Source organism: Daucus carota, chromosome 6, assembly GCF_001625215.2.
Source record: "Daucus carota subsp. sativus chromosome 6, DH1 v3.0, whole genome shotgun sequence".
In the NCBI taxonomy this organism is placed as follows: domain Eukaryota; kingdom Viridiplantae; phylum Streptophyta; class Magnoliopsida; order Apiales; family Apiaceae; genus Daucus; species Daucus carota.
The window spans coordinates 28,571,252-28,597,832 of record NC_030386.2 but is presented as its reverse complement, the minus strand read 5'-3'; the positions used below and the strand labels follow the sequence as shown (position 1 = coordinate 28,597,832).

The following is a 26,581-nucleotide window of genomic DNA, read 5'->3' as shown; positions in this document are numbered from 1 at the left end:
TTAATATCAAAAATTTAGATTATAGCATTTTCACTTAATAAAATATCAAATTTGAGTTTGGATTTGTCTTGATTTCATTTCTATTTTTACATGTTAATTTATTTTGTTAAGGTGTATCTTGGACTTCAACGAAGTTCACTTTTGCTTCGTGATTACTATTATTTTAAAATCTCATACCGCTTTCAGTTTGATCGATTTATGACTGATTAATGTTATGATTTATGACTTAACATAATTTATATGATAATATAGTAGTTTAAATTATTTACTTAGATAATTTTAATTTATTAATTACTTATAAGTTATTAAAAATATTATAATAAAAATAAAAGTAATTTATATATAATTTATATTTTATAAGTAATTTTAATCAAAAAATATTAATTTACTTAAAAAAATATCTTAAACTAGCTTTTGACATTGAGGCTGTTTCTAGACTATTTCAAAATTTATGCCATTTGCATCTTATTATACAAACAAATATTTTTAATTGTGGAGTCAAACAGGCTCCAGCTTTAAGCTGCAAGCCAGTCGTTGGACAGCAACGCAAACCTCATGTACAGAGGATTAATTTTTCAAATAAAAGTTTAGGGTCAAATTAAATCTTAGGTATAGAAAATTGTAATAATTCTATTTCTTGAATCACCATATTATGGCAGATAAAGTACTTTGATATTACCAAATATGCAAAATGCCGCCTCAATTTATTACACTAATAATAGCAATTAGATTTTAGAAAAAACCTAATCCGTTACGAGCAACACGATTAATAAATTTCTCATAACTAACTCGTTCAGTGTTCTGGTGACAACGTCATGCCAATTGCCAAAACAAAATAAAACAATGCATGCATGCAGTACAAAAATAATGTAATGCATCAACTGAATAAAAAGGATACACGTATTTATTTATATAACAGAAACCCATAAACATTCATGAAGCAAAAAGCATTCGCTAATCAAACTCCACTTACAAATTTCGAACCTTGTCGATCAAGGAAAATATCCCTCTGGATTTTGAGGATTAAATTCGAAGTCTTCCAAATGTCGAAACTCATCATACTTGGACTTGTACGCACTGTTATATTTACCACTGGCTCTAATATCGCTCATAGGGTTATAATAGTACTTGCCGTTTTCTAGAGTCCTCGTATCACTCATCCCTTGCGCCTCCTTAGCATTAACATTCTCGCGTACCTTCATGTTGGTGTAGCCATTCATCCGATCTTTCTCATTGAAGAATTTTTGTTCTTCGGCGGTTAATTCGAATTCCTTGTTCTCCGATGCATGCACGCCTTGCGGCGCAGTGATATAAGAATTTTTATCAAAACCGTGAGGGAAGCTATTACTTTCCGCAGAATCTTTTTGAATGTTTGCGATGAATTCTTCTGTTGGGATGTCGATCTCGTGATTTTCGAAGTTGCGCCTGTTATAATTATTGATTTCTGGTACGGGTTTTAAAGCGGATTGCTCGTCCTGTGGAATATTAAAGTGGGAAAAATATTGCATCTCTCTGGCCTCAACTTTGAGAGTGGCAAGAAGCACTGTCGCAAGGAGCAAAGAGAGGGCAATTGCATAGCTAGCCATTGTATTGTATTCAAGATAAATTAAACGATCCAAATTAGAGTGAGATGGTCTATATATAAGCGAAAGCATCACATCGGGTAATTGATATGTATGAGTAATCGCCGGGATTTTGCAGTTTCTCTAATTTTGGGACGAGATTCTTTCCTATCCTTAATTTTCAGTATTTGCTTTGCGCACTTTTCTCAGTAGGTTGCATATATATTACACAAGAGAATCAGAATTATATTAGTTCTTCCTCACTCCAAAACCTACTTGCATCCAAAGTGGATCATATAGAAGACCTTTTTTGAAGCATAATTTAATAGTCTGTTTGGAAGTGCTATTTTATTTAATTATTCAAATTAGCATTATTTCAAAGATGCCCATCATTTCATAATAAAGAAGAAGATGACCATCATCAAAATTGTTCTCACAACAAGTATTATATAATTAGCGCTTTTTTCATCTCTATAATCCCGGACTGTAATATAATTTGTGACTTTACCATTTTGTTTTCTAGTCGCAAAAGTCTTGTCAGAGGTACCGAAAACTAAATTATAAGACGTATATGGTGAATAGAAAAAAAAAATCGACAGAGACGATGTTTACCCAGATATGTAATATAATTTACGATTTTACAGTTTTGGTTTTCAATCACAAAATTCTTACCAAAGTATCACATACTCCCTCCGTCCCAATGAATTGTATACAGTTTCTTTTTTGAAACGTCCCACCAATTGTAAACATACCAAAAATAGTAATTTTTATAATATAAAATAACATTACACCAACTTCTTTCTTCCACTATCTTCATTCTATAATAATATAAACACTATTACACCCACTACTTTCCTCCGCTATCTCCATTCTATAATAATATAAACACTATTACACCCACTACTTTCCCACACTATCTCAAATCTATTACTTAAATATAAATGGGTCCCACCACTATACTCACTTTTCATCTAACTTTACTCATTTTTTACACTTTTTCTTGGTCTCCGTGTCCCAGTCATTTGTATACAAATGACTTGGACGGAGGGAGGAACGGATTATAAGGATCGACAGAAGAGACAATTATTACACAGTCTGTAACACAGTACAAAAGAGTTGACAGAAAATGTGTGGCAAACAGAGGTCCACTAATATTGTCCATAAAAAGAAAGAACACCTCGTGTGTCGAAGTGACTGCCTTTCTTATCTTTAAGGCTATTATTGTTCACGTCCTATACATTTCATGCCAAAGTAATAAATTAAATCTGCATGTCAATGATTGTTCACGTAGCATATATGTGTGCGTATGTAGGAGTATTAGACAAATAGTCTATTATTTTTTCATAATTTTATATGATAAAAATTTATATCAAAAATTTAGATAATAAAAAAGAAAATTTTATAGAGATCACAAAATTTTGAAGACCTCGAAGACTAAATCACAATATTTCGTTCTCTTATCATCCAAATTAAGAGGCCGTTTGACTGAGTTTAAAAGAAGTGACTTACTACTTAAGGTAAAGAAGTGGATTAAAAGTGAGAAGTTGGTATGGGCTTAGAGCAACTCCAATGCAATGCTATACTTGGTTCTATTGCTATATTATAACATCAAAAGTAAAAAAACTCAACTCCAAAGGGGTGCTATATTTGGATGCATCCATGCATAGATGCATCTTTGGTTCTATATTTGAAATCAAAGATGGATCCATCCATGTTGCCACATCATTAATAGCTAGAAATTGGAAACTAGTTAATGAGTTAATGAGTTAGGTAAAAGTCAATGAGTTGGTTCTATATAAAAGTTAGGTAAAAGTTAATGAGTTGGTTAAATTTGAAACTAGTAATAGCAATAGATATATAGCAATAGTGTTTATTTTAACACCAAAAAACACTTTTTGATGCTATATTATAGCAATAGCAATAGATATATAGCATCTAGCATTGGACTTGCTCTTATAACCTATCAAAAGTGTTTGGATAACGTGACTTATAAGTTTTTTAAGTGTTTGGATAACTTAACTTATAAGTTGGTATCATTTCGTAATTTTATAACATAATAATTTGTTTCTTTTAAAAAATAAAGTATGATATATAAGACCTTTTATTATTAATACATGAAATATTTTACAATTACAAAATATTAAACCCTGCGTTAAAAGAAAAAAGTAATAACCGCAGATAATACAAATAAAAAGATACATCATTTATTTAATACTTATATTTATTTAATACAAGTAAAAAGATACCTTTCATTATTATTACATGAAATAGTTTAGCAAGAACAAAAAATAAGAAAATCATTGGTCAAAAACGATAGCAATCTAGCATGAAACAGAATATAATGCAGCGAGAGAAATCTGCTGAGTTGGTCTAGAAAAAAGTTAAAAGCTGGGTACGAAAAAAAGTTAGGAAATCAAGCTTTTTTTCAAAGGCTTTTTTTGGTTGGAATAAGCACTTCAACACTATTGCCAAACAGACCACAAAAAAGAGAAAACAAGCTTCTGAGCTTTTAAGGCCAGAAGCTTTATTCCCAAACACACGCTAAAACTCAGTCTTTTTTCCATTCATTTTCTCTTTTAATCGATTTTTTTGACAATAACCGTGCTCGGCGTGCACATCTTTGAAATTAGAATTATGCTTCTCTTTAATTGATTGTTGTTCTACATTCACTACTATTAATAGAGTAATAGTGTCTATCTTACCTTCACCGATCAAAAATAAAAATGACCAAAGCTTGATTTGAGTGTCATACTCGTACAAACGTAGGGATAACAAGGAGGAACTTAACTAAATAATGTTAATCTTGAAAGATATCAGTTCGAATATCTTTGATAAACAGTCTCACGTAATTCTCCCCAAACCCTATCTTTCTCTCGTGCGTCTCTTTCGTTTCTTGCTTGGCAGTCGGGGGCTTTCACCGGATCTCAACCGGTGGAAAGCCCCAAAATCTTTTATTTTCTTTGTTTGTTATTCCTTCTTTCAATAAAATTCGTTTTAAAGTTTTTTTCTTAAGTTTTGGTATTAGTTTGTGTTTTTGGATATGAGGATTCAAAACCTTTTTCGATTTGACCTTCTTTCTCTTAGATCTCAATTCCACGGAATTACGGATTTCTCGTTCTTCGCGGTGATTTTGTTCTCGACAGTGGTCGGAGTATCTTGTTTTTGTGGGTTTGTTCCCCGAATCTAAGGATTGTTTTGGTTTAGCTAGTATTTCATTTACGCATTTGCAAATTTAAGATTGCTAGGTTGTGGTTTTGGTTTTTGTTGTCTCACCGTTTGTGTGAGTTTTGTTATTTTCTCACCATTTGTGTGAGTATGATGTTTGATTTAGTAATGAAAGTTGTTCGGGAATTGCATTCTCAGTCGATAGCTCAAACTGGTTACGGTGAAAGCGAAAGTGACGAAGCATGTGTATATATCATCTTCAACAAATCACGTAATTTTATCTCCAAGAAGAATGGATTGATTGGTGATTGTTTCAGTATTTTGTTTGTTCGACGCGACTGTTTATGTTGATGTTGTATGACCTTTTATTATTGAATGAACTCATTTATTAAAAAAAAAATTTGATAAAAATTGAAGGACCCAGATTAATGATGAGGCTCACCGAGCTATATATCTTGGTCATATCTCACAGAAAAATTTAATGATTCTCAATCTACATTCAAATAGGAACAAAGACTGCGGAACTTGAATTGAAAAACAATATATATATACAGGGGTAAGATCCTGAGAGAACCAAATAATATATAGAATGCCCTCCTTTCAGCAATTGCAACTAAATCGGAAACATGCATGTACTTATGTCAAAGAAATATTGTACATGGTCGATTTCAACCTCGGAAAGCAGAAGCTCTCGGTCTTAAAGAGGCACTGTCATGGGCGAGCCAACAAATGTGTGTTTGAATCGGATGCTAAATTTTTGGTTGATGATGTTCAGGGAAGGAGGGGATTATCCTATTTTATTTGTCTTTATTCATAGGTCTGCGAACCAGATAGCTCACTTGTTATCTAGGGCTGTATGTTTTATGTCTGGTCTTCAGGAGTGGAATAGCTCTGCTCCAGATTTTATTACTTGTAATCTTATGTTGGAGGAATTTTAATGCAAGTGCTTATATTCAAAAAAAAAAAAAAATTGAAAATTATTTTGAATCCCTGACTGCCTGACACTATTCTTTAGTCTCACGACATAATTGTAAGCGCCATTCCCAGCTTATTACCGGACGTTACGATCTTCTCAATATTGCGAGAAAATACAGAATCAACCTCTCTGGTAGAAGTAAAACAATTTAATCATGCGAGTCGATAGATAAACCAGAAAAAGCTAAAAAAACAAAAGTTGTTTATAAATATATATAGATTCTGAAGATCTAGATACATGAAACGTCGTCGAATTGAGGGGCTTCTTTTCGGGGCTGAAAAATCGCAGAAGCAAGCTAAGAGAGGTTCTCAAATATATATATATATAGAGAGAGAAGGGTTGTAAGTAAGCTCAACCACTAGTACTAGTGGGCGGAATTTTTTCGATGCCTTGACGATGGAGCTCCACTACTACACTATCCGTTGACGGAGGTTTCAGCCCCAGCGGAAGTGGCAGCCATGGCTTCGTTAATACATCTTCAAGAGCTGCATCTATGCTCTCCTTTGACTGCAATATGTTATATATATCGAGCAATTAGATACAGTATTAATTAATTATGCGTGTAATGGTATAATAATTCTGATAAATCCTCTTCCTAATAACGTTTTAAAAAAAATGGTAGTCCGAAAAGTAACAAAGAAACCAGCTATGGATTCTGATAGAGACCAAACAGTAAATTAAGTTGAGCAAAGTACTGGTCCAGCAAATACTGTTCTCTTACATGCATGTATATATGTCCCCAGAAATCATTGCGTATTTATTAATGTTACTTCTCGTAAATCATTGTTCTTGTCAATCAATCATGCAAGTCAAGTACATTTACGAGAAGTCACTCTTGAAATTATTTAATATACCTAAAAAATTTGTCAAAAAAAAAAAAAAAAAAAAATGAAAAGCGGACCATCGAGTAAATAATCATAAAAATAGGAAAGCTAGCTAGATTACCGGATGGAAGTCAATGGGAGGGTGGGGGCAAGCTTGAGCAGCGATGGAGTCTGCTTTGAACATGGCACGGGGTGGAAGGCCCGGGACCGCTGGTGGAGCAGCAAAGTTCTGCGCGGTGACAAATAATCCATATATATTATTTAGTTGGGAGCCAAAAAGTAAATGAAAGAGCTGCAAAGACTATTCATGTTTTGTTTTTATAGATGTTTCCAAACTCAGTCCACATGCACTTGCACTTGATAAACAGCTCTGAAAAGATAGAACTGTAGATGCGTGTGTGTAGCATGAGTAGTTACCGTTGCTGTCGGAGGTGGTGGCTGAAAGCAAGGTGTTCCATGTGGCATAGTATTTGGAACCTATAGACATTAGCAAGAACAAGCATTTGTAGTGAGAAATTGTGATAGCATGCAACACTTTAAAAACTATAAATTCGGTGACTTGTTTGTGAACCTAGATTTCATTTGAAATTCAGGATTTGGTCAAATAGTCTGTTTGGAAATTGGATTTCATTTGAAATCCAAACATTCAAATATAAGTATAAATCTGAGAATTGAAATGACAACTCAAATCCTGTCATTTGAAATGAAATGCATGTTATCAAACGACCTCTAATGAGATTTGAACTAGTTGAAATGGAATGATAATCAATGAGATTGCACAACACAGATGTATTGATGTCTCTTTCTCATTCGTGTTAACCGAATTCAAACCGATTAAGGTACTTTTCTGACTGACTTAATTAAACAGGCCTATCTCCGACTAATTTAATGTCGACAATTTATAAATGTTAAGAAAAAACAATGATTGAATTACCTGTTGTAAGTGGGAGGATGGGGCTACTGCAGGAGCTGGCCATATAACTGGTGGCCTTGAATTAGGGGGGAAATTGTGTTTCGGCCAAATGTGCCTTTGATCCATGGAGGGATGTCCCCATACGTGCAATGGTCTGAAATGAGGCATGGGTGCCACTGGCGGGAAGCCTACGGTGGGTGTAAACCAGTTAGGATTGGTACTAATCATTTCTCTCTTGCATCCTTCTAGAGCACCACCACTGTATATCTGTCGCCTTTGGCTCCAGCTTGCTGCCTCAGCTTCTCGTGCTAGCAAATGTTTCCGGTGAGATCGATATTTCTGCAATTATATCATATTATTCGCAGTTTATTAATATATTTCTCATATATACATACCTAGCTGTAACAGTGGACCTTAAACACAATGATCTTTTTCTCCGTTAAATTTTCCTTTGTATTTATATTAATCCAATCGATAACAACTAAAGCAAATTAAGACCAGTTCTTCATGTGTCCGATACATGCAGTATTAATGAATTTCTTAATCAGATACGTGAAAAAATACTGACATGCATGTAACTAGTAGCTAGGTTATCGATTCAACCATTTTTCCCATTACAAATATTGTATTGCTAATCATAGCCCAAAAATCAAATATTGATAAAATTAGTTGGTAAATATAATTAGGCATAGACTAATCATGTGCGCGTACCTGAAGATGGCTAGCAATGTTGTGACGAGTTAGACAGTCTATTCCCATAAGCTCCAAGATTCTTGAAGGGACTGCCTTGTCCACCCCTAACTGTTCCACTACTTGCACAAATCTTCTGTGCAGTTCTGGTGTCCAATCAACCTGCACAAACACATCCCAACTTTTAAATATATCACATTATATACTTATATATAATAAGCGTAAGGGAGATAATTTGGTCGCATGGTCCTATGGTTCAAAAACTTATCATCCGTTGGATCGTATATTGAACAAATAAGCACCGTTAGATTAGAACAAAATTAAATTCTGTTCTATAGGGAAACTGACATCTACTTGCATGTTTATAATTCCTTTTCCGAATCCAAAACAAATTATGTCTTTCATGTGTTTTTGGTTTTTTTAATCCAAAATAAATATTTCCTACAAATTTTAATTATAGAATCATATAAATCACACCGTCAAAAAATTATTTTTATCCATCGGATCCTATATTGAACAATAAGCACCGTTAAATTATAACAAAATTAACTTCTGTTCCATAAAACAACTGATATCTACTTACATGTTTATAATTCCTTTTCTGAATCCAAAACAAATTCTGTATTTCACGTGTTTATGATTTTTTTTAATCCAAAATAAATATTTTCTACCAATTTTATTTGTAGAATCATATAAATCGCACCGTCACAAAATTATTTTTATCTAATATATTTCAAAATAAATAAGCCCGATTTATATGAGGAACGAATACAAAAACTTTTTCTTAATCCAAAGCAAATTCTACCATCTTATTGCATGTTTATGATTCATCTTCTTAATTCAAAACAAATTGTGTTTCTCAATTTTAATCTCGAACCAGAAAAATTTTTAGAAAAATATTTAAATCACATTATAATAATTCTAATATAAAATAAATTTATAAATATAATCTAATAGGAGTTGGCGTCACATATTCTACTTAAAATAATTTAAAATTTGATAGAAAGAATTTAATACATTGACATGATACATACAATTTTAATTTATTATTTATAAATTAATTTTTTTTCACACCATTTAAAATATATTTAAAAAATTTATAAATAATTAAAAAGCTCCGGTGCCTTGCACGGGCTATAAGCTAGTATAATTAAAAGTAATAAGACTCTTATAAAAGAGACGACCAATAATGCTATAATGCATGTCTGATGCTAGTCTTAGAAGTTGATTCAGTTAGTCTTCATTTGTGTACTTAGCTATTAGCTGAGGTTAGGTTTTGTAGTAATATTCCTCCTATAAATTCGGAAAACGAGCAAATCTTAGTAGCTCCATGTCCTAAATCTAGCTATATATATAAATGAGCAAAAATAGTACTAACTAATTACCTTTACTTTCCTCTTGCCTTGATGATTTTTCGATGATTTTTTCCCTTTTTCCGCAGCTCCCTTGGCAGATGAAGACTTATTTTCTCTCTTACTCAAGATTTCTTCTCCTTGATTAATCAAACTCGAACTCCCCGAGCCCGAATCCGAGACTTTGTTATCTTCCTTGGTGCTGCTCGCCGAGTTGCTATTCTTCGCATCAGTGTTTTCAGCTGAACCAGACGCTGCTGAATTATTATAATTCACAAACTCAGATTCTTCGCCGCCACTGACAGAGAAGTCACCGAGAATGTCGGAGTCCATTTCCAGATCGGGAAGCACATCGACTTCGTTTTCCATGCCAACGAAGAGGTCATCGAAGTCAATACTGTCCAGCAAATTATCGGTCGAGAAATCAGGGAAGTCGTTGATATCGCCGCTTCCTCCTCCGATGAAGAGATTATTATCAATCTTTTCTCCAGCTCTTTCATCTTTAGTGTTCCTCAAACGAGCCACACTAAGCATAGTGTGAAACGAACTTCTGAGGTACTTGTACAATATTATGGTGCAAGTATTCGAGTATTAATAAATTATTGCATGTAAAGAATTTTCCGATGAAGATTCGAGAGAGATGAAAGCAATTTTATATACAAAGCCAGTGAATAATAGTAATAATAAGGGTGTATATATATAGTGAGTTGTTGGTTAAATGGAATGTGGTGAGTTTGGATGTGCACCACAACTTGAGTTCAAGGCACGTAGATTTTGTATATATGTTTTTGTTTTGGCTCGCTTCAGGACTCTCTTATTATACTCGTAACAATAATAAAAATAATGCATGTGGATGCCCTTTTTTTGGAAGTTTAAAATGCCTCTCCTGCTACGTTTCGCAATTTTCTATCGACACACGAGAGGATGTAGCAGGTCAAGTTGATGTCAAGAGGATATAGCTAGATTTAAAATATTACTTGGATTGTTTCGGGGAAAAAAACTGTTTTCAACCAAATAACAAAGTATTACTTGGACTGTTTAAGGAAAAATCTATTTTCAGCCGAATTGCTGATTACGAACATAATTATCATAAAAATCGCGTACGAAAGAATGAAATGAAGAGAATCGTGAATGTATAATATATGAAAAATAAATGAGTGTGAGACATAAGCAAACTGTGAAGTACAAATGTTGTGTTCAGTGGTTTTCTTGCGCGAGGAGCGCCGTGAGTTCTGAGACATTACGACAGACACATTCCTAAATCCGGGATAGTATTGTACAGATGGTTAGTGGGGTTGCCGTTGCATCTTCTGATATGAGTTGAAAAGTAAAATAATGTAATAGTACCAAAAATCACTATCATTAATTAAGAGGCGCAATAAATAAATTGACTGGTCTGGAATCTGAAATAGGATGAATTAAAAAGGTAACAAAATACATTTCATTTTCTAATGGGTCACTCTCTCTTTGTCTCTGTCTTAACGTGTAAGTTGCGTCCCTTTCCTCCTCTCTGTCAATTCCCATGCCCACCTTCTCGGCGTTCAGCTTCTGCACTCTCAATTTCTTCTTAACCCCATAATATTTACCTCAATTATGATTCACTCTTCTAAGCTAAAATCACCAACTCTAAGGCTGTGTTCGGAATGAAGGGAGAATGGAATGAAAAATTATATAGAAGTTTAAAGAAGAAAGAAAAAAGTATGAAATAATAGTGATAAAATATGAATGTAGTTAATTTTTTTGTCAGAAAGATTGTGAAGAAACATGATGTTGAAATGGAATGAGCATTCCTTCCAAAACATGTGGGTTAGAGTTATAGTTAAAATAATAAGGTTGGAATGATTGAAGTAATGAAAATTATATACATTTTATTTGATCAACATCATTTTAGAGTACAAAATTCATTATATTCTTTCTTCATTCCATTTACTCCAAATGAACAGAACCAAAGTCTAAAGTCCAAGTCTACTTATATAAAATTGTGATACAGGAACCTTTTATATCTAAACTACATTTGTCAGAATCTTGAACTCTCGACTTTCGAACGAAAAGAGAGGATGTAATACAGCTTTAACATTAAACCATTCGCGATTTGTTTCATGACTCGGCAAAGGAGTATATTGCTACGGCTGCCATGCATTGTACAAACCCTGTCATGAAAACTAATTGAACACTCAATTAATTATGAATAGCTTGATGATAAACATCATCAATGAATTACTCATACTCTATGAAGCAGTCGGATGTTGACCTTGCGAGTCATATCAGTGACTATGCATGCACTATGTACACTGCACACAACAAAAGAGAACGGACATGCATTTGATAAGTTACGGCATCAGCAACATGAATATTACTCCCTCCGTCCCTAAATACTTTTCCCACTTTCCTTTTAAGGTAATTCAAAATACTTTTCTCCTTTCTATTTTGGGCCACTGAATATAACTATTTTATATACATATGCCTGGTCAATTTAACACATCTGTTAAAAAACCAAAAGAAGGTACATATCTGTATTTGGTTGTATGAAATTTAGCCTAATCCGTGTATAGGTAATCTTGAATTCTGATTGGTGTTCAAATTTATTCTTGCATTCTATTGGTTTAGTGTATCAGTGGTGGATCATGCATGTGTTGTATGTGAATAAAAGTCAATGATAGTTACTCAGCAGTTACTCACCATGTAATCACCTTAAAACCTGCGCCATTCATGTAATGGGCAAAGTTTAAAGAAACAGAGGGAGTACTAGTCATAGGCTCATAGAAGACAACCCTATTACACTAGCACACAGTGACACAGACAACCCTCTAACTATACTACCTAAAAAATCTTTAACCGCTCTATGTTATAATCATTCGCCTAGCTAGTTTTTTCCTACTAGAACGGAGGAATGAATATTCATCGAGTTAAATACTGTCGGTGTATAACTCTGTGAATTTTGAAGTTATGTAATCGAATATCTTCTTATGATACGTGTTTTGTAACTTATAGCAAGTAGCCAAAGTAGCACTATCGTTTCTCCTCTAAATGTTGCTTTCTAGTTTCTTCAGCAAATATACAACGGATTTCCAAAATTGAGCAAAAGATTCATAGTTCGCTAGTCCTTATTTTTTTCGGTTTTCTCTAATAAAATCAAGATATTTCAAGATTAATCAGCATCTATATGTATATACATAATGTGTTTGTGGTTTCTTTTCTTCCAGCATTTCCCTTGAGCGACCTGATTATAATAAAGGTGGATATTAGGACAGATCAATATAAATGTATTAATTGATTATTAAGCGGGTCGATCAGTAGACAAAATTAGCAAAAATGTTTGTCGCCATCACGAAGTTCGCACCGATAGTGTTTTAAGACGTTCCGGTAAACAAGGACTTCTTACCAAATCAGACATATGTGACATGCGCATTTATCGCGAACGACAATAAGCTTCCGATTACATATTTTTTTATCATTTTCAAAATATCCTTTTCTTTATATTATTATAAAAATCTAACAAAAATGTATAAATAAATAGAAATATACAAATAATAAAAAACTGACCAACGTAATTTTTCTTAACTTCAATATTATCCGCCAACACAAACAAAATACCCGCAAGAGTTAGTTCAGCGGGTTAAAAGAGGGACGAGGACCTGTATCCTCTTGGTCACAGGTTGGATTAGAGTCTGTTAGCGGCTATAAAAAAAAATCATATATAACTGGTATTCTTAAATTTTTAGTATCGTAGTCGAAGACATATAGGAGGTCGTTAGCAACTGATATAACATATGTAATATCATTTTTATTATAAATAAGAAATATAAAGTATAAAAGTATAATTTATAATTAGCTAAATGAAAGTAAAATTGCACTTATTAAAGTATATTAATTTCTCATATAAAAAAGATATAATAATAATAATAATTTTTTGGATAAAAAAGATATAATAATATTAAAAATTAAAATAACAATAAAAATTTGGATTTTATCTCGTCTCGCACAAATTTAAGACTAGTATGTAACAAATCTTCAAAATTTCACTCTCTTATAACAATGATAAATGGGAGATGATCTGTGACATAATTAGTTGTTATTAATAAACTATCCGCTCCTTTTATCACGAAAAGAAAAAAGTTCTAAAATGGATAAATTTCTGAACGCACTACATACACAAAAAGATTGATATGTTTTTGCTGTAAAACAACAGTTAATAGTTAGGGTGTGCATTCGGTTAACCGAAACCGAAACCGAAATATATTCGGTTTTAAACCGAAACCGAAATAAATAATTCGGTTTTTACCGAAAACCGAAATTTGAAACCGAATTTTAAGAAAAATATCAAAATTGCAAAAAAACATTCAAAAAGTTTAAGTTTAGTTTGATCAGCAATTTAATAAATTAAGAAATTCAAGTTTTTGGGTGCTCAAATGCTTGGATTTCTGCTTCTTGAATGTCTATTCCAGCTAGTATGTTGCTCCAGACTCCAGCATCCAGTTCTGGAGTGATGCAGTGCTTCAGCCTTCAGTGAATCAAATGGGTTAATGAATCGCATGGGATGAGTGAGTTGACTGATGAATTCCTTGAATTGAATCCGGGGCCGGAGAAGTAGAGAGTCCAGTTATATATGAACAGCCAAGCACATGCTAGCAGGAGTATATTAATTCAACCAGGGAATCAATATTTTATAAAATACAGAAAAGTTCGGTTATTATTTCGGTTTTTCGGTTAACCGCGGTTAAAAACCGAAATACCGAATAACCGAATTTCAGAAATTTTCCTACCGAAAACCGAACCGAAATTTGTAATTTGGTTAACCGAACCGAATTTTTTTCGGTTATTCGGTTCGGTTTTCGGTTAACCGAACCGAATGCACACCCCTATTAATAGTTGTTGCAACAATCATTTGACACCTAGTGTTATAAAATATATCCCTGAGATTCACTTTTTACCGTCTTTCTCTCAAAATATTCACGTCCTTTATACTGCATGTGACCAATCTTAAATATAATCAAGGAAACGTGGGAGATTATATTTTCTATCATGCCGATCTGAATTCAATCCTCAATCTTAAATAAAAGTTTTAAAGAAAATGATAAAGTTTCTTTCCATCGTCTCTAAATTCGATTCTTGGACCATCTCCAACGGCGTTGACTATATAAAATTTGCTGAACCTGTAAGACATTTTGCTTCAATGGTACAGCCTATATTGGTTGGCTATAATTTAAAAATAATATGTTATTAATATTTTAAATTGTTAAACTATAATATATCAGTTCAATATGGTAATAAATGATGTACAATCTTCCTACAGATTTTCTTACAGACATGTAGAGGTTTGACAAATTTAGTCATTCATAGGAGGTTGGCTAAATTTATAGACAATAGGTGAGTTGAGTTTTTGGAACTGTTGGCTACATTTTTTTTTTATTTTAAGTATGTCAATTCACATTTTAGCTCAAGGTTTTAGATGGTTGGAGATGCTCTTAGCCATCTAAAAAATAATGTAAACTTGCCACTCAGGAAAAATGCATCGAACAAAATATTTAATCAAAAAGGATGTGTATAACTACTTTCTTAAATTATAAATATCAAAATATATAATAAAAACAATTTGTTAGTAAGGTGCACAGAAAATGTAATTAAAGAGATAGATAAACATTAATTTGAAAATAGTTTAGACATTATTGATCGAGGTGGTGGTATGCTGGGACTTGTGTACTCCGTGTGTGGCACTGACAATTATTATCCAACCTTCACTATCATACCTTGACCTTGTCCAAACTGTAAAGATAGGTCCCCTCCTAAAAATCCAAATAATTATGCTCGTCTCCATTCTCAATAATTGTCCTATTTAACTTTGATGAATTATATAGTTTATTTAATAATTCAATTTCGTAATTTTAAAACTATATGTGTAATATGTAAATAGATAATTATTATTTTAGATAACAACATCTTCGAGCATGGAGGGACCATCAAATATTCGACAGATGCAGAAATGTGATATTTCGGAGACATTTGTTATTTGAATAAACTAAATATGTGGAGAAGATTTATTTCTCTGTGAAAACAGAGTATAGTCCGTTTGTGGTCACTGTTACTTTGTCTGCATCTTTTGCAACACCGTGAAGCATGGTAATTTATTTCTGATATTTTTATTTGTACTAATAACGAATTAGCAACCGGTGAATATTTTTTATTTTATATAGTAACTCTGTCCAAAGAGAATAATCATAGAAGATTGTCTCTCTCATTCGTGTAATGAACTCGCGAAAACTATTCTGTACAAAATTATCACGTCGGCCGAAATCCCAGAGTAGAAGTTTGCAGTCAAAAATAAACTCTATGAATAATATATATAATTTTATCATTCGACTGATACAAAATTCTTCTTTATAACAATGCCCGATCTCTTGATATTCACCACTTCTCCTATACGTTATTATTTTAATTTTTTATAAATATAATATATTATTTTAACATAATAATTAATGATGGGAAATGTTTCCATAGGTTGATCAAATATATTAATATAACCACATCAAGAGTTTGTGTTAGGTCCAAAGTATCGTAGAAGGGGGGGTTGAATACGATACTCACTACAATTTAAAATTCTTTCGAATCTTGCGGATAAATAAATTGCAGTCCTGTAATGTGTTTCGTGTTCCGGATATTTATTGGGTCGGTTTCTGAGGATATGAAAATATTAAACCAACACACAATATTTTCCAAGGTATATCTGTATATTGATAAATACCTCGAAGGTGCTACAAATCCAAACCCGAAGGTTGGCTACAATGACCACTCCTCTAAATATTACAAGCCCTATCCACTACAAATATTTATGGTACAAAACTAGGCTAGGGTGTGTGTATATTTGAGAGAGTTTGTGCATAGCACTTGGCCATCCATCCCGAAGGATGATGTAAATTGTGAGAACCACAATCACATATTTATAGGCTTTCATAAACTAACCATGGTTAACGAGTTCGTCCTGGACGACTTGAGTTCGTCCTGGACGGATTCGATTTAACAAAATAAATCTAACTCCAAGAAACTCCATATTGAATGTGCTCCCTTGTTCTCTCTCATCTCTTGGGGACGAACTTTGACTTGGTCAAAGTTTGCTCCTCAAGAGTGTGGATACTCCATTGTGATGTACTTAGAAAATTTTTTAAGTGAGGAAGAGCCTTTGACTTTTGGTCAAATGTTGCTCCTCACATAGCTTCCTTGTTCTCTCTCATCACTTGGGGACGAACTTTGACTTGGTCAAAGTTTGCTCCTCAAGAGTGCATTGTCTTCACTTGTGATGATACTTAGAGAATTTTCTAAGTGAGGAAGAGCTGTTGACTTCGGTCAAATGTTGCTCCTCATATAGCTTCCTTGTTCTCTCTCATCACTTGGGGACGAACTTTGACTTGGTCAAAGTTTGCTCCTCAAGAGTGCATTGTCTTCACTTGTGATGATACTTAGAGAATTTTCTAAGTGAGGAAGAGTTGTTGACTTCGGTCAAATGTTGCTCCTCATATAGCTTCCACCATAGTGTCTTTTGACTTAGTCAAAAGTTGCTCCACCATTGTAAAAGCTTTCCTTGTTATCACTCCTTTGACTGAGATTGACTTGAGTTTGCTCCTCTCCCAACTTAGCCAAATTAGCTCAAATCTTGAGTTGGCACAAATCATATATTATATATATTATATTATATTCATAATATTATATAAATATATGTATAAATAAAGATATACATATAAATATATATAATTAATATTTATATAAACATATAGTAATATATATATATACATATATTTAAATATATTCTCATATATTTAAATATATATAATATACATATAATTATATGTAAATATAAATATTAATATATATATATAGAATATATATATAATTACCTATACATATAAATATACATATATTTATGCACATAATGTAATATATATATACACTTAAATATATAAATGTTTATGTAAAATATAAATACATATACTATATACATATATATTTATTTAAATATATATACATATAAATATACATATACATATGTTTAAAAACATATATACATATATATTATATATATTATATTTAATTAAATATACATATATACATATATAATTATATTTGTACATATACAAATATATAAGTGCACACATATATAAAATGTCACTTCCTGATATGGCTTTATGTGGAAGCTTTGACATATGGCATTTGAGCAGTAAGCTTTGGCATAGCTGACATTTGGCTTGGCTTGGCTTTGGAACAAATGACTTGATATGACTGGATCAATTCTTCGATCGATAAATACTTTGCAAAGCTCTGTACGTGCTGACGCTTAGTGCACTGGTCTGGTTCACAAGCGACTAACACTGAAGTTAAACATTGTACCGTCTTTGTCAGCAAACATTGATCAGTCGGTTCCGGGTTAGTTTATGCTTCAGTTTGTTGATTATAAATAACCAACCAAGATATATAGAAATATCTTGCTTCAGGGGTTGCACTGAAATCTTTCGAGTACTTGGACAACATCTTCATTGCTTCCACAATCTTGAATACTTCAATCTTTATTCTTCACTGAGGCATGAACATATTAATGAACTTCTTCCAGTGAACTTATTCCTTCAAGACTGTAGATGGCTTCTTCAACCTTTGTCTTCGTATCTTCCAATTCTGGTGCAGGCGTAGTGTTATTTACTTGTCCTGTTCTATTGTTGAGTTATCATCCCTATGTAACAGATAGGGTTGTCTTTACATTTAGACTTACAATCTCCCCCTATTTGTTTGTTAATCATAACAAGCAAATCCTCTGGAGGATAACTCAACTAACACTAGAAAAAATAAAATCCTGGACTAGTAAATAATGCTACAAAGTTTCTGGATCATATAATACATTTCCAGATTTCATGAATAGAAATAACAAATGTGCATATCACCTTTATTTCTCTGGTTCTTGCTTACCTGCCAGATAATCCTCATAGTCTGTCTTGAAGAGAATTCAAAACATTCCATTATGCAAAGAACAATCAGCAGCTTCATTGAATTCTTCAGTGGTAATGAATGAGTTCATGTCTACCACTTACTGAAGAACAAATGTATCACCTTATACTTCTCCTCCCGTTACCTTGATCAGGTTCCCCTTAGTGATAAGTAGTTGTCTCCCCTTAGATGAAAGATCAATCCTCCTCCTTAGTTGAAAGAAGAATCTCCCCCTCAGTAGTACACAGCTAAAGAGTAGTTTAATCCCCCTTAGTTGTAGACAGCAGAAGAAAGCTAACTTACTTTTTCTTCCCCCTTTCATAAATTCTCCCCCTAAATATATTCTCCCCCTTAGTTGTGGAATCCTCCGAGGATATGTGGTATCAAATATGGTCAAGGAACGTATCCAATACATCCTGTACCAAAAGATAATATCCCCGTAGAGAACTAAACAACGCTAAAGCTGGGGTCGAAGAAAGAGTTCAGAAGAAGGGTTTACTTTGATTGGGTTGGTCCCTATGCTGAAAGAATAGGTTCCAAACGGAAAAGTAATGAGTAAAATTGACATTCCAGTAACAACATCCACTTTGTCTTTTGGTATAAATTTGGTAATTAGTAGGTGTCTCACTAAAATGTTCTGTAGGTGTATCACTCAACACTCAATTTTCTCTCGGTTTTTGGGTAAGGGTGTCACTCACGAGTTCTGTAAGTGTATCCCTCCACACAAATACTGAGCTTCCAAAATGCTGAGTACCTGCAAGAAAATCACCTTAGCCGCCCTTGTAGGGGGTCACCGGTGGTGCAATGGGAGTTCGTAATTCCCAGTCCCTGCAGACTCATCAGATAAATCTGAATCATGGTCCACAAGTTGCCAACCACTAAGTGGCTTATCCAATTAAGGATTCAGAGTTGTTTGCTCTGGGAGGTTAGACAAAGGCTTAATTATGGCAAAGACCTAAGTCCTCCTCAATGTTTGTGAAGACACTTGATTCAAGAGAATCATCAACCATAAGTTCACACCGTGAAATGGAATGAACCGTAGTTGCTTCCGTCAATTCTTTCAACAACATGTGAGTTTTCGATACTAAATATTATAATATGTACCTCACAAGTGTTTCACTCTTCTGAATTTCCTATGTGTTTGCACTCACTCATGCTCACATATTTATCATTCTATCATCTCACTGGTTCTTCTCAGAATCTCACCAAGTGTTTTAACTCTCAGTGTTTGGCTCACAGTGTTTCTCTCAGCACTCAAAGTATGGTCTTCTGTACCTGCATGAGAAAATCACCATAGCCCCTTCAAGAGAGGTCACTGGCGGTGCAATGGGGTTTCGTAAATCCCCGGTCCTCAACTGACTCATCAATAAATTGACTCATAGTCAGAGAGTTGCCGATCTCCTATAAATAGGAAATCCATTCCGATTGGATCCAGATCTGTTCTTATCTGGGGAGGGAGACGAGAATCCTGAAGATTTGGCAATTGAGATCCTCGTTTCCTCCTTACACCTGTAAAGGCATCAACCATCTTATTTACCGTAAAATGGTGAATGAAGAAGTTGCTTCTGGAACAAAACCTTTAACCTTATTGTGCACTCTCTTGTATTGTGTCCATAATATTTTCTGTTTAGGCTCTTCATCATAGTGATTACTGATGATGTGCTTGACTCAATACAAGATGCTCTGGCTGACGAGCGAATTTCAATGGACTCATCCTGTTGAGAGAATGATTCCAAAGACTGTTTTATTGCCTTTTCAGCTCTATATTCTTTTGAGAGAATACAGATGAGCAACAGTTACCTCAAGTTTTAAAAAAAACACCTTTTCACCTTGAGAGGTAGAGCTGTGGGTACACTATCCCTCACATCCTTATTTGCTGCAACGAGTACAGTTTCTCCCTCATTGACTTTTTGTTTGAAAAGTTCCTTATTACTCCAGGGGAAAGTTGGGATGTGTTCTGAATTTGGTTTTATAGTCTGGGATAAAGATTGTTGGTTTTCAACCTTATGACTATCTAGGAAAGCCAAGAGGCTGATTAAGTTCCGAAGAACAGAATGAGATATAAATGCACTTTAGAAAATCTATGATTTTAAATGAGAGCAATTGCATTTAATCTTTTGAGGAAAAATGAATCAGTTGTGATTGTAAAAATGATTTTCATAAAGAATGACAATCACAACCGATGAAAGAATCAAAGTTTTCCATTAAAAACTGGTTTGAGTACGAGAGTCTGAATCTATGCATAAAAGGTTTAAATGAACTTGTTTTTGAAAAAGACACAGACTCCTGTTTCTCACTACAATTTAAAAAGAAAACAAGAAAATTTATGCGCTACAGTGTCTGAAGCACTCGCCACACTAATTAGTGAAAAGGCCTCATACTAGCACATCGTCAAAACAGACGTTGTAAGTGACAAGGATCACCAAGTACACAAATACAAGATAATCAATGTCTCGTCCTATGACGCTACATGTATAAATGCAAAATATTCTAAGAAATTTTATGATATAGAGTAGTGGATACCAATTGTTGAAATCAATTGATAAGAAAATTTCTTTAAGGAAACTCACTACTCTAGAACATAAATATGAGACAGAATAAAGATTATGTTGTCTCCCTTGTACTCAGAATATTAAACACCTAAAATATATTAGCACCAGTGGTTTTAAGAAATATGCAACAATATTTCACCAGTGCCAATACATCACAATCAATTCACAAATAAAACATCAATAAAGCATCAGAAATAGATACCAATTAAATATTTCAAAAATGAATTAATCATGCTTCTATTATCCTATCAAAGTCAATCATGAAACAAATAGGCATATAATTATGGATCACAATTTAACTAAGATAAAATAATAATTACCTACGCAATATCATATAATTATCAGATCAGCATATAACAACTAAAATCATGATAATCATACAAAGATATTCGCAAGCCCGAGGGAGAGTTGAAGAAAAGTTCACAAGTCCTTTACATGTAAGCATTAAGTACAAGTAAACTCACACAACTCCTCGCAGAAAATATTAACAATTAATATTAGTGATCTATATATAAGCATGCAAAATATCACTAACACTAAAAGTGTCACACCTATATGCAGTTAGACATGAAATAAAATACCAATTAATAAATCATCAAATATCTAACACAAATAGTTATGCTTCAAATATATACACTAATATAAATGGATTCAGCCTAGAGAGAATCTAAGTAACTCCACAAATACTAGTATATCATGACTAAATTCTAACTAGATTCTAACCACATACCAATTACTGATACAAGTCACAAGTCTAGAAACAAATAAGTCATGCTTCAGATTTTATACCTATAAAAATGAATTCAACCTAGAAAATAATCCTAAGTATGTTCACAAATACAGATATATCACGACTAGATTATGACAAAGTTTCTCTACTAGATACCAATTGTTAAAGAGGTATAGATCAAGAAAAATAACATAATTAAGTCATGCTTCATGTCATCTCTAATCATTTAAATCATGAACAAATAAGTCACTTAATTGTCATGCAACATAATTTAAATAATTGAAATAACAAACGCTCATGCTAAAACATATAATCACCATCTAAGCATGCAAAGCAATAAACATGGCAATCACATAGAATAGCAAAAAGCACGAGGTACTGGATTTTAAATAAATTCACAAGTCCTATGTATAGACAATTCAATACTCATGAATTTATTCAAGAAATACGATAGACATGCTCATGAAAGAAGTAATACCTTATAGAAAGTATAGTATGTGATCCACTTGCAGTTAAGTAAAGTGATAAGTTGAATACCTCTGAGACTTGACATTTCAGTTGATGTTACTTTCTTGTACTGATGAAGTCCAGTGGTTGTTGGCATAAGTCTTGGCAGGTCTAGAATCTTCCAAAATGCGCATATTCAAAAGATCCTTGACTTCCTTTTATTGCCATCATTCTTTAGGCTAACTAGTAGACCATAAAGAATTGCAACTTTCCAATAAACTCATCATATCACTAATCTGCATTCACTTAGCAATTATCTTGCACAAGTGACGTTAGTCCACATATAATATAATCATGGTATTACAGCACAGATAGTTGTATTGTGTGTGCCTTGTATCATGAGAGGTAATAATTTGGATACCAAATATGACTCTAGCAAACAGATATTAAGATAATATGATAGTAAGAAGTCATACCATGTCTGTGACGATCATCAGGTGTTGGATAGCAACTCATAGAGAGCTGGTGAAGAAATAGGTATACAAATTCCGTTGGATCTGCAACTGCAAAGTCCTTGAAATATTGCATGAAGCTTCATCTTCTAGCTCACTGTAATATCCTGAACCCGAGTCTCGTCAATGGTGCTTTAGTTCAATCATGAAGGTCGTTGAGTCCCCTAAGATGTAGAGTCCTGAACTTGAAGATTCTATTTCCATCATCTTCATAACCTTCTCTTTTGAAGTAACTCTAAGCAACCAAATTGGCTTGTCCCTCGTAACAGAGCCAAAAACATCCAGTTGGAATCTAAATACCCGACAAGTACTACGTAATGAATTGTCATTAGGTCAGGGTATCAGAATCCGCACAATCTGCTTTCAAACTGATTGAGATCATCTTGTTGTGCAATCACTCAATCTGGATCCCTTTAAGAGCTTCTGAATCTTCCTCAAGTTTCACTTCAGATTGAAACCCAAAGAAACAACATCCTTTCACAATAGCTCTCCCAGTCTTCACTTCACCATTCAGAACATTTAAGAACTAGAACCCGGGAATGATATTGACTCCAAAGTCCAAACCCTTTGTCTAAGCAGATACGTTCTTCATATGTCCTGTTCATCTTCAATTTGGTGTTGAGTTTGACTAGTGGATCCACCAACTGCTCCCCCTAAGCTGTTGCTGGGATTTCCTTAACAATCCTTATCCTTGCAAAGAGATTCTGCTTGGATTTGATTCATCATAATACGAATGATATAACCTTTAACAGCTTGGAGCAAAGTGTTGTTCAATGTCCTGTCCAGACTTACAATCACCTTCTGTTGATCAATCATAATCACCCTATAGACTGTAGACTCCATTGAGTAGCCAAGGAAAATATTCTTTGAGCTTTTAGATGCAAGACTTGCAAAGAGGCATTTTTCCCCAAACACATATCAAGAGATTGTGTGTTTGCTTCTGATTGGCCACTAACAAGAATGGTGCCTTTCTGGATTTATCAACGATCAGGGTTCATCTTGATCAACCTCTATTTGTGACGTCTTGTCCTTCGAACACATATGAACAACACAAAAGAGTCTAGAGTAGTCAACGATCATCGCAAAAAGATATCTGGCTTTGTTGTAGACATGACATTAACTGATCTGTAGAAATTCATGCGTATCATCTGAAGCGGCTGAGTAATGTTAATCATATCTTTGCTTCTGTGCGATGCTCCTTCGACTTCCCTATTTTAACATAACTCATATCCTTCATCCAATTTGAATTCCAGATGAGGTAGTCCTCTCACCAATTTTCTTCTTACGAATAAAAAAAAAAGCTCCTTGTTTTGACATACAAGTATGAGAGCTTCATGTTCCATAGCTAACACTCATCCGATGAAGCTTTACTATCGAAATAGCTCACTCCATCTTCAGCTGAAGTTCCATATTAGCTACGAGCAGATTCACATCTTTTCTGATTTGAGATAAAGCACTATTCCATGAACTGACATAATGTCCTTTGTCAGAGAACAGTCTGATACTCAGAATTTGTGTGCTTTGACTTTTCCAAGAAAGATATGCTTCCATGATGACATTCCAGGAAAACAGGCATGTCCCGCAAGAGAATCTTTGTTGTCATCTTTCAAAGATTATTGACGGAACTGCTCACATGATCACATTTGCTAACATGGTACTTTTTGTGAATCATATGATTTCAGCTACTCAGCAAACAGAGTGCACCAAAAATCATATGGATCATATGTAACCTGCAATCACAAATGGAAAGAGTTCTATGGTCCCCAATCATAACTGGGTCCGAATGAATTAGAGATTTTTCTTTAACAGTGGTAACAACAGAAGCAACCTTAACATGCTAATTCTTATCTAGACATTGCCCTAATGTGATTCTCAAACATGCTTTTATAAATTCAATGCAAGTACAAAGAAATGCATTCATGACATGAAAATAAGCAGACATGATGTTGAATACACATGGCAAACAATCAAAGATAAGACAAGAGCAAAACAGGCAATTATGCAATTCAGAAGATTCAGTACTCTCTACTTAAACCAATTAACACAAGTGCAACAGGTATAAAGTAGAATTACATATATTCAATAATCTTCTAAGAGCATAAGGATCTGATTCCAATCTGTTGTTATATGGCATTATACTATCTCTATTACCTAAGTCAGTTTTAGATCTAACATGAAGTTCTAAAATTTCTACTGACACAAGGTAGACATTCCATCATAGAACAAATAAATTCCTTAACAAACAATTCAGATAAATAAGCAAGTCTAATTGTACTAGGGAATCTGAAACAAAGTGTTTTAACAAAGTTATACATGCTAGGATCATAACCCCTAAAACTAAGAGTCGTGTTCCAAAGGAAAGCTTCTAATCTCACCATTGCAAATAATCAAATCCTAAATATCCATACACATGTTAAGAATCTGCTAAAGACACATGCACAAGATTATCATCAATCCTAGTTACCAGAACAGTGATCTAGCATACTAGTCCAATCATTATCTATTGTGATGCTATCATGCTTGTGCTTGTGTGTTAAACAATTCTACTCAGAGATTTATAACATGCTTTGAATATAAAGAAATATGTATTGCATAGATAGAAAGAATTCATACCTGAGATGTGCGAATTGAGTCATCTTCAGAGAATGCTAGGATCGCCAGATAACCATAATCATCCTTCTCATCAGCAACTGATCCAGCTCACACCTTTCCTAAAATAGCATAAGAACTTGTTGTGATGCTTCTTTCAAAACATCCACTTGAATGTCAGACAAGCCCTATCATCCTTGTTTGTCGAGGCTTCAATATGTATAGCAACCTTCTTTTGCTAAAGATACCAAAAATATTGTGTGTGCTGACCAACTCAGTTTTCAAACAGCCTGTTGAATTGAACCCTGAAGAGTCTCCACTTAAAACCAATAGATTCCATCTGAATCTGACATGACTAAACCTCTCAGACAGTGTTATGCTAATCCTTGAAGTTCTGTCCTCACATTCTTCAAAAGTGTTAACTTTCGTCGACTTGAGCTTCCTCAAATTCAGCAGTTACAAACTCTTCTGTTCAATCCTAAGGTTCTGACATAAATGCACGAAACTGATTTGGTGTGGTAGTAACTCGATAATTATATCCATAAACCTCCACAGTTCTCTGTCTTTGGTTCAGTTGATTTTGGATGGATTTAGCATTGATACAATTCACTGTGTAATTGTATATCCCTGAATCACTGAGTTAGATTGAAATCCCTTGAAGATTCTTCTGTAAAAACTTCTCTTTTCCTACTACTAGTGGTGCCATTCAAAGTTGACATTCCGAGCCCTGGAAAGATGCTTCATTGTAGATGTAGCAAATTCCCATCCTGATCTGGTGATCTGATAATCAAGTCGGAGTAATTACTCAGATCAAGGCCTGAAGTACCTTCTTCAAAATTCACTGTCAGTTAGTGTCCAATCAGTCTTCAATAGAATCTTCTTTGAATCAAAATCATCTTTGTTGAACATAGAAAAACTGCTTCTAATAATCCTTTGAGAAATCAATTAGATTGGGTCATCAATGTACTTCCAAAACCGGTTCTGAAAATCTGGTATTTGAAAGCCCGGTGTTTGTCTTGTAATCTGTCAGCCTGATCTGTCTCAACTAAATATCAATCTGATTTGTCTTGGAGTAGAATAATCAAAAAGGTTACGGGACACTTGATTATTTAAACTAAGTTTAAATTATAAAGAAAATAAATTTAAAAATAAGTTTTAAAAGATAAAAGAAAATAAAGTATAAAATAAACTTACTCAAATCTATAAAATAAATTTAATTATATTTAAAAAAAATAAATTCAAATAAATTCATAATAAACTGAATAAGTTTAGAATAAATTTATTTTAAATCCATTTAGTAAATAT

The 26,581-nt window shown here is 33.6% G+C and overlaps 2 protein-coding genes across 2 annotated transcripts; both read right to left on the bottom strand.

Moving 5' to 3' along the window:
• Positions 1-992: 992 nt before the first annotated feature.
• On the bottom strand, positions 993-1,586 carry LOC108226200 (protein E6). The gene has a single exon (XM_017401145.2). The coding sequence runs from the start codon at positions 1,584-1,586 to the stop codon at positions 993-995; it is 594 nt and encodes a 197-aa protein (XP_017256634.2).
• A 4,301-nt stretch (positions 1,587-5,887) lies between these two features.
• On the bottom strand, positions 5,888-10,154 carry LOC108224691 (transcription activator GLK1). Its single transcript, XM_017399382.2, has 6 exons — positions 9,516-10,154; positions 8,152-8,292; positions 7,462-7,779; positions 6,945-7,004; positions 6,649-6,756; positions 5,888-6,210 (listed from the first exon to the last, which is right to left on the bottom strand). Exons 1-6 carry the CDS (start codon positions 10,014-10,016, stop codon positions 6,055-6,057), a joined length of 1,284 nt encoding a protein of 427 aa, XP_017254871.1. The 5' UTR covers positions 10,017-10,154; the 3' UTR covers positions 5,888-6,054.
• Between the last annotated feature and the right edge of the window lie 16,427 nt (positions 10,155-26,581).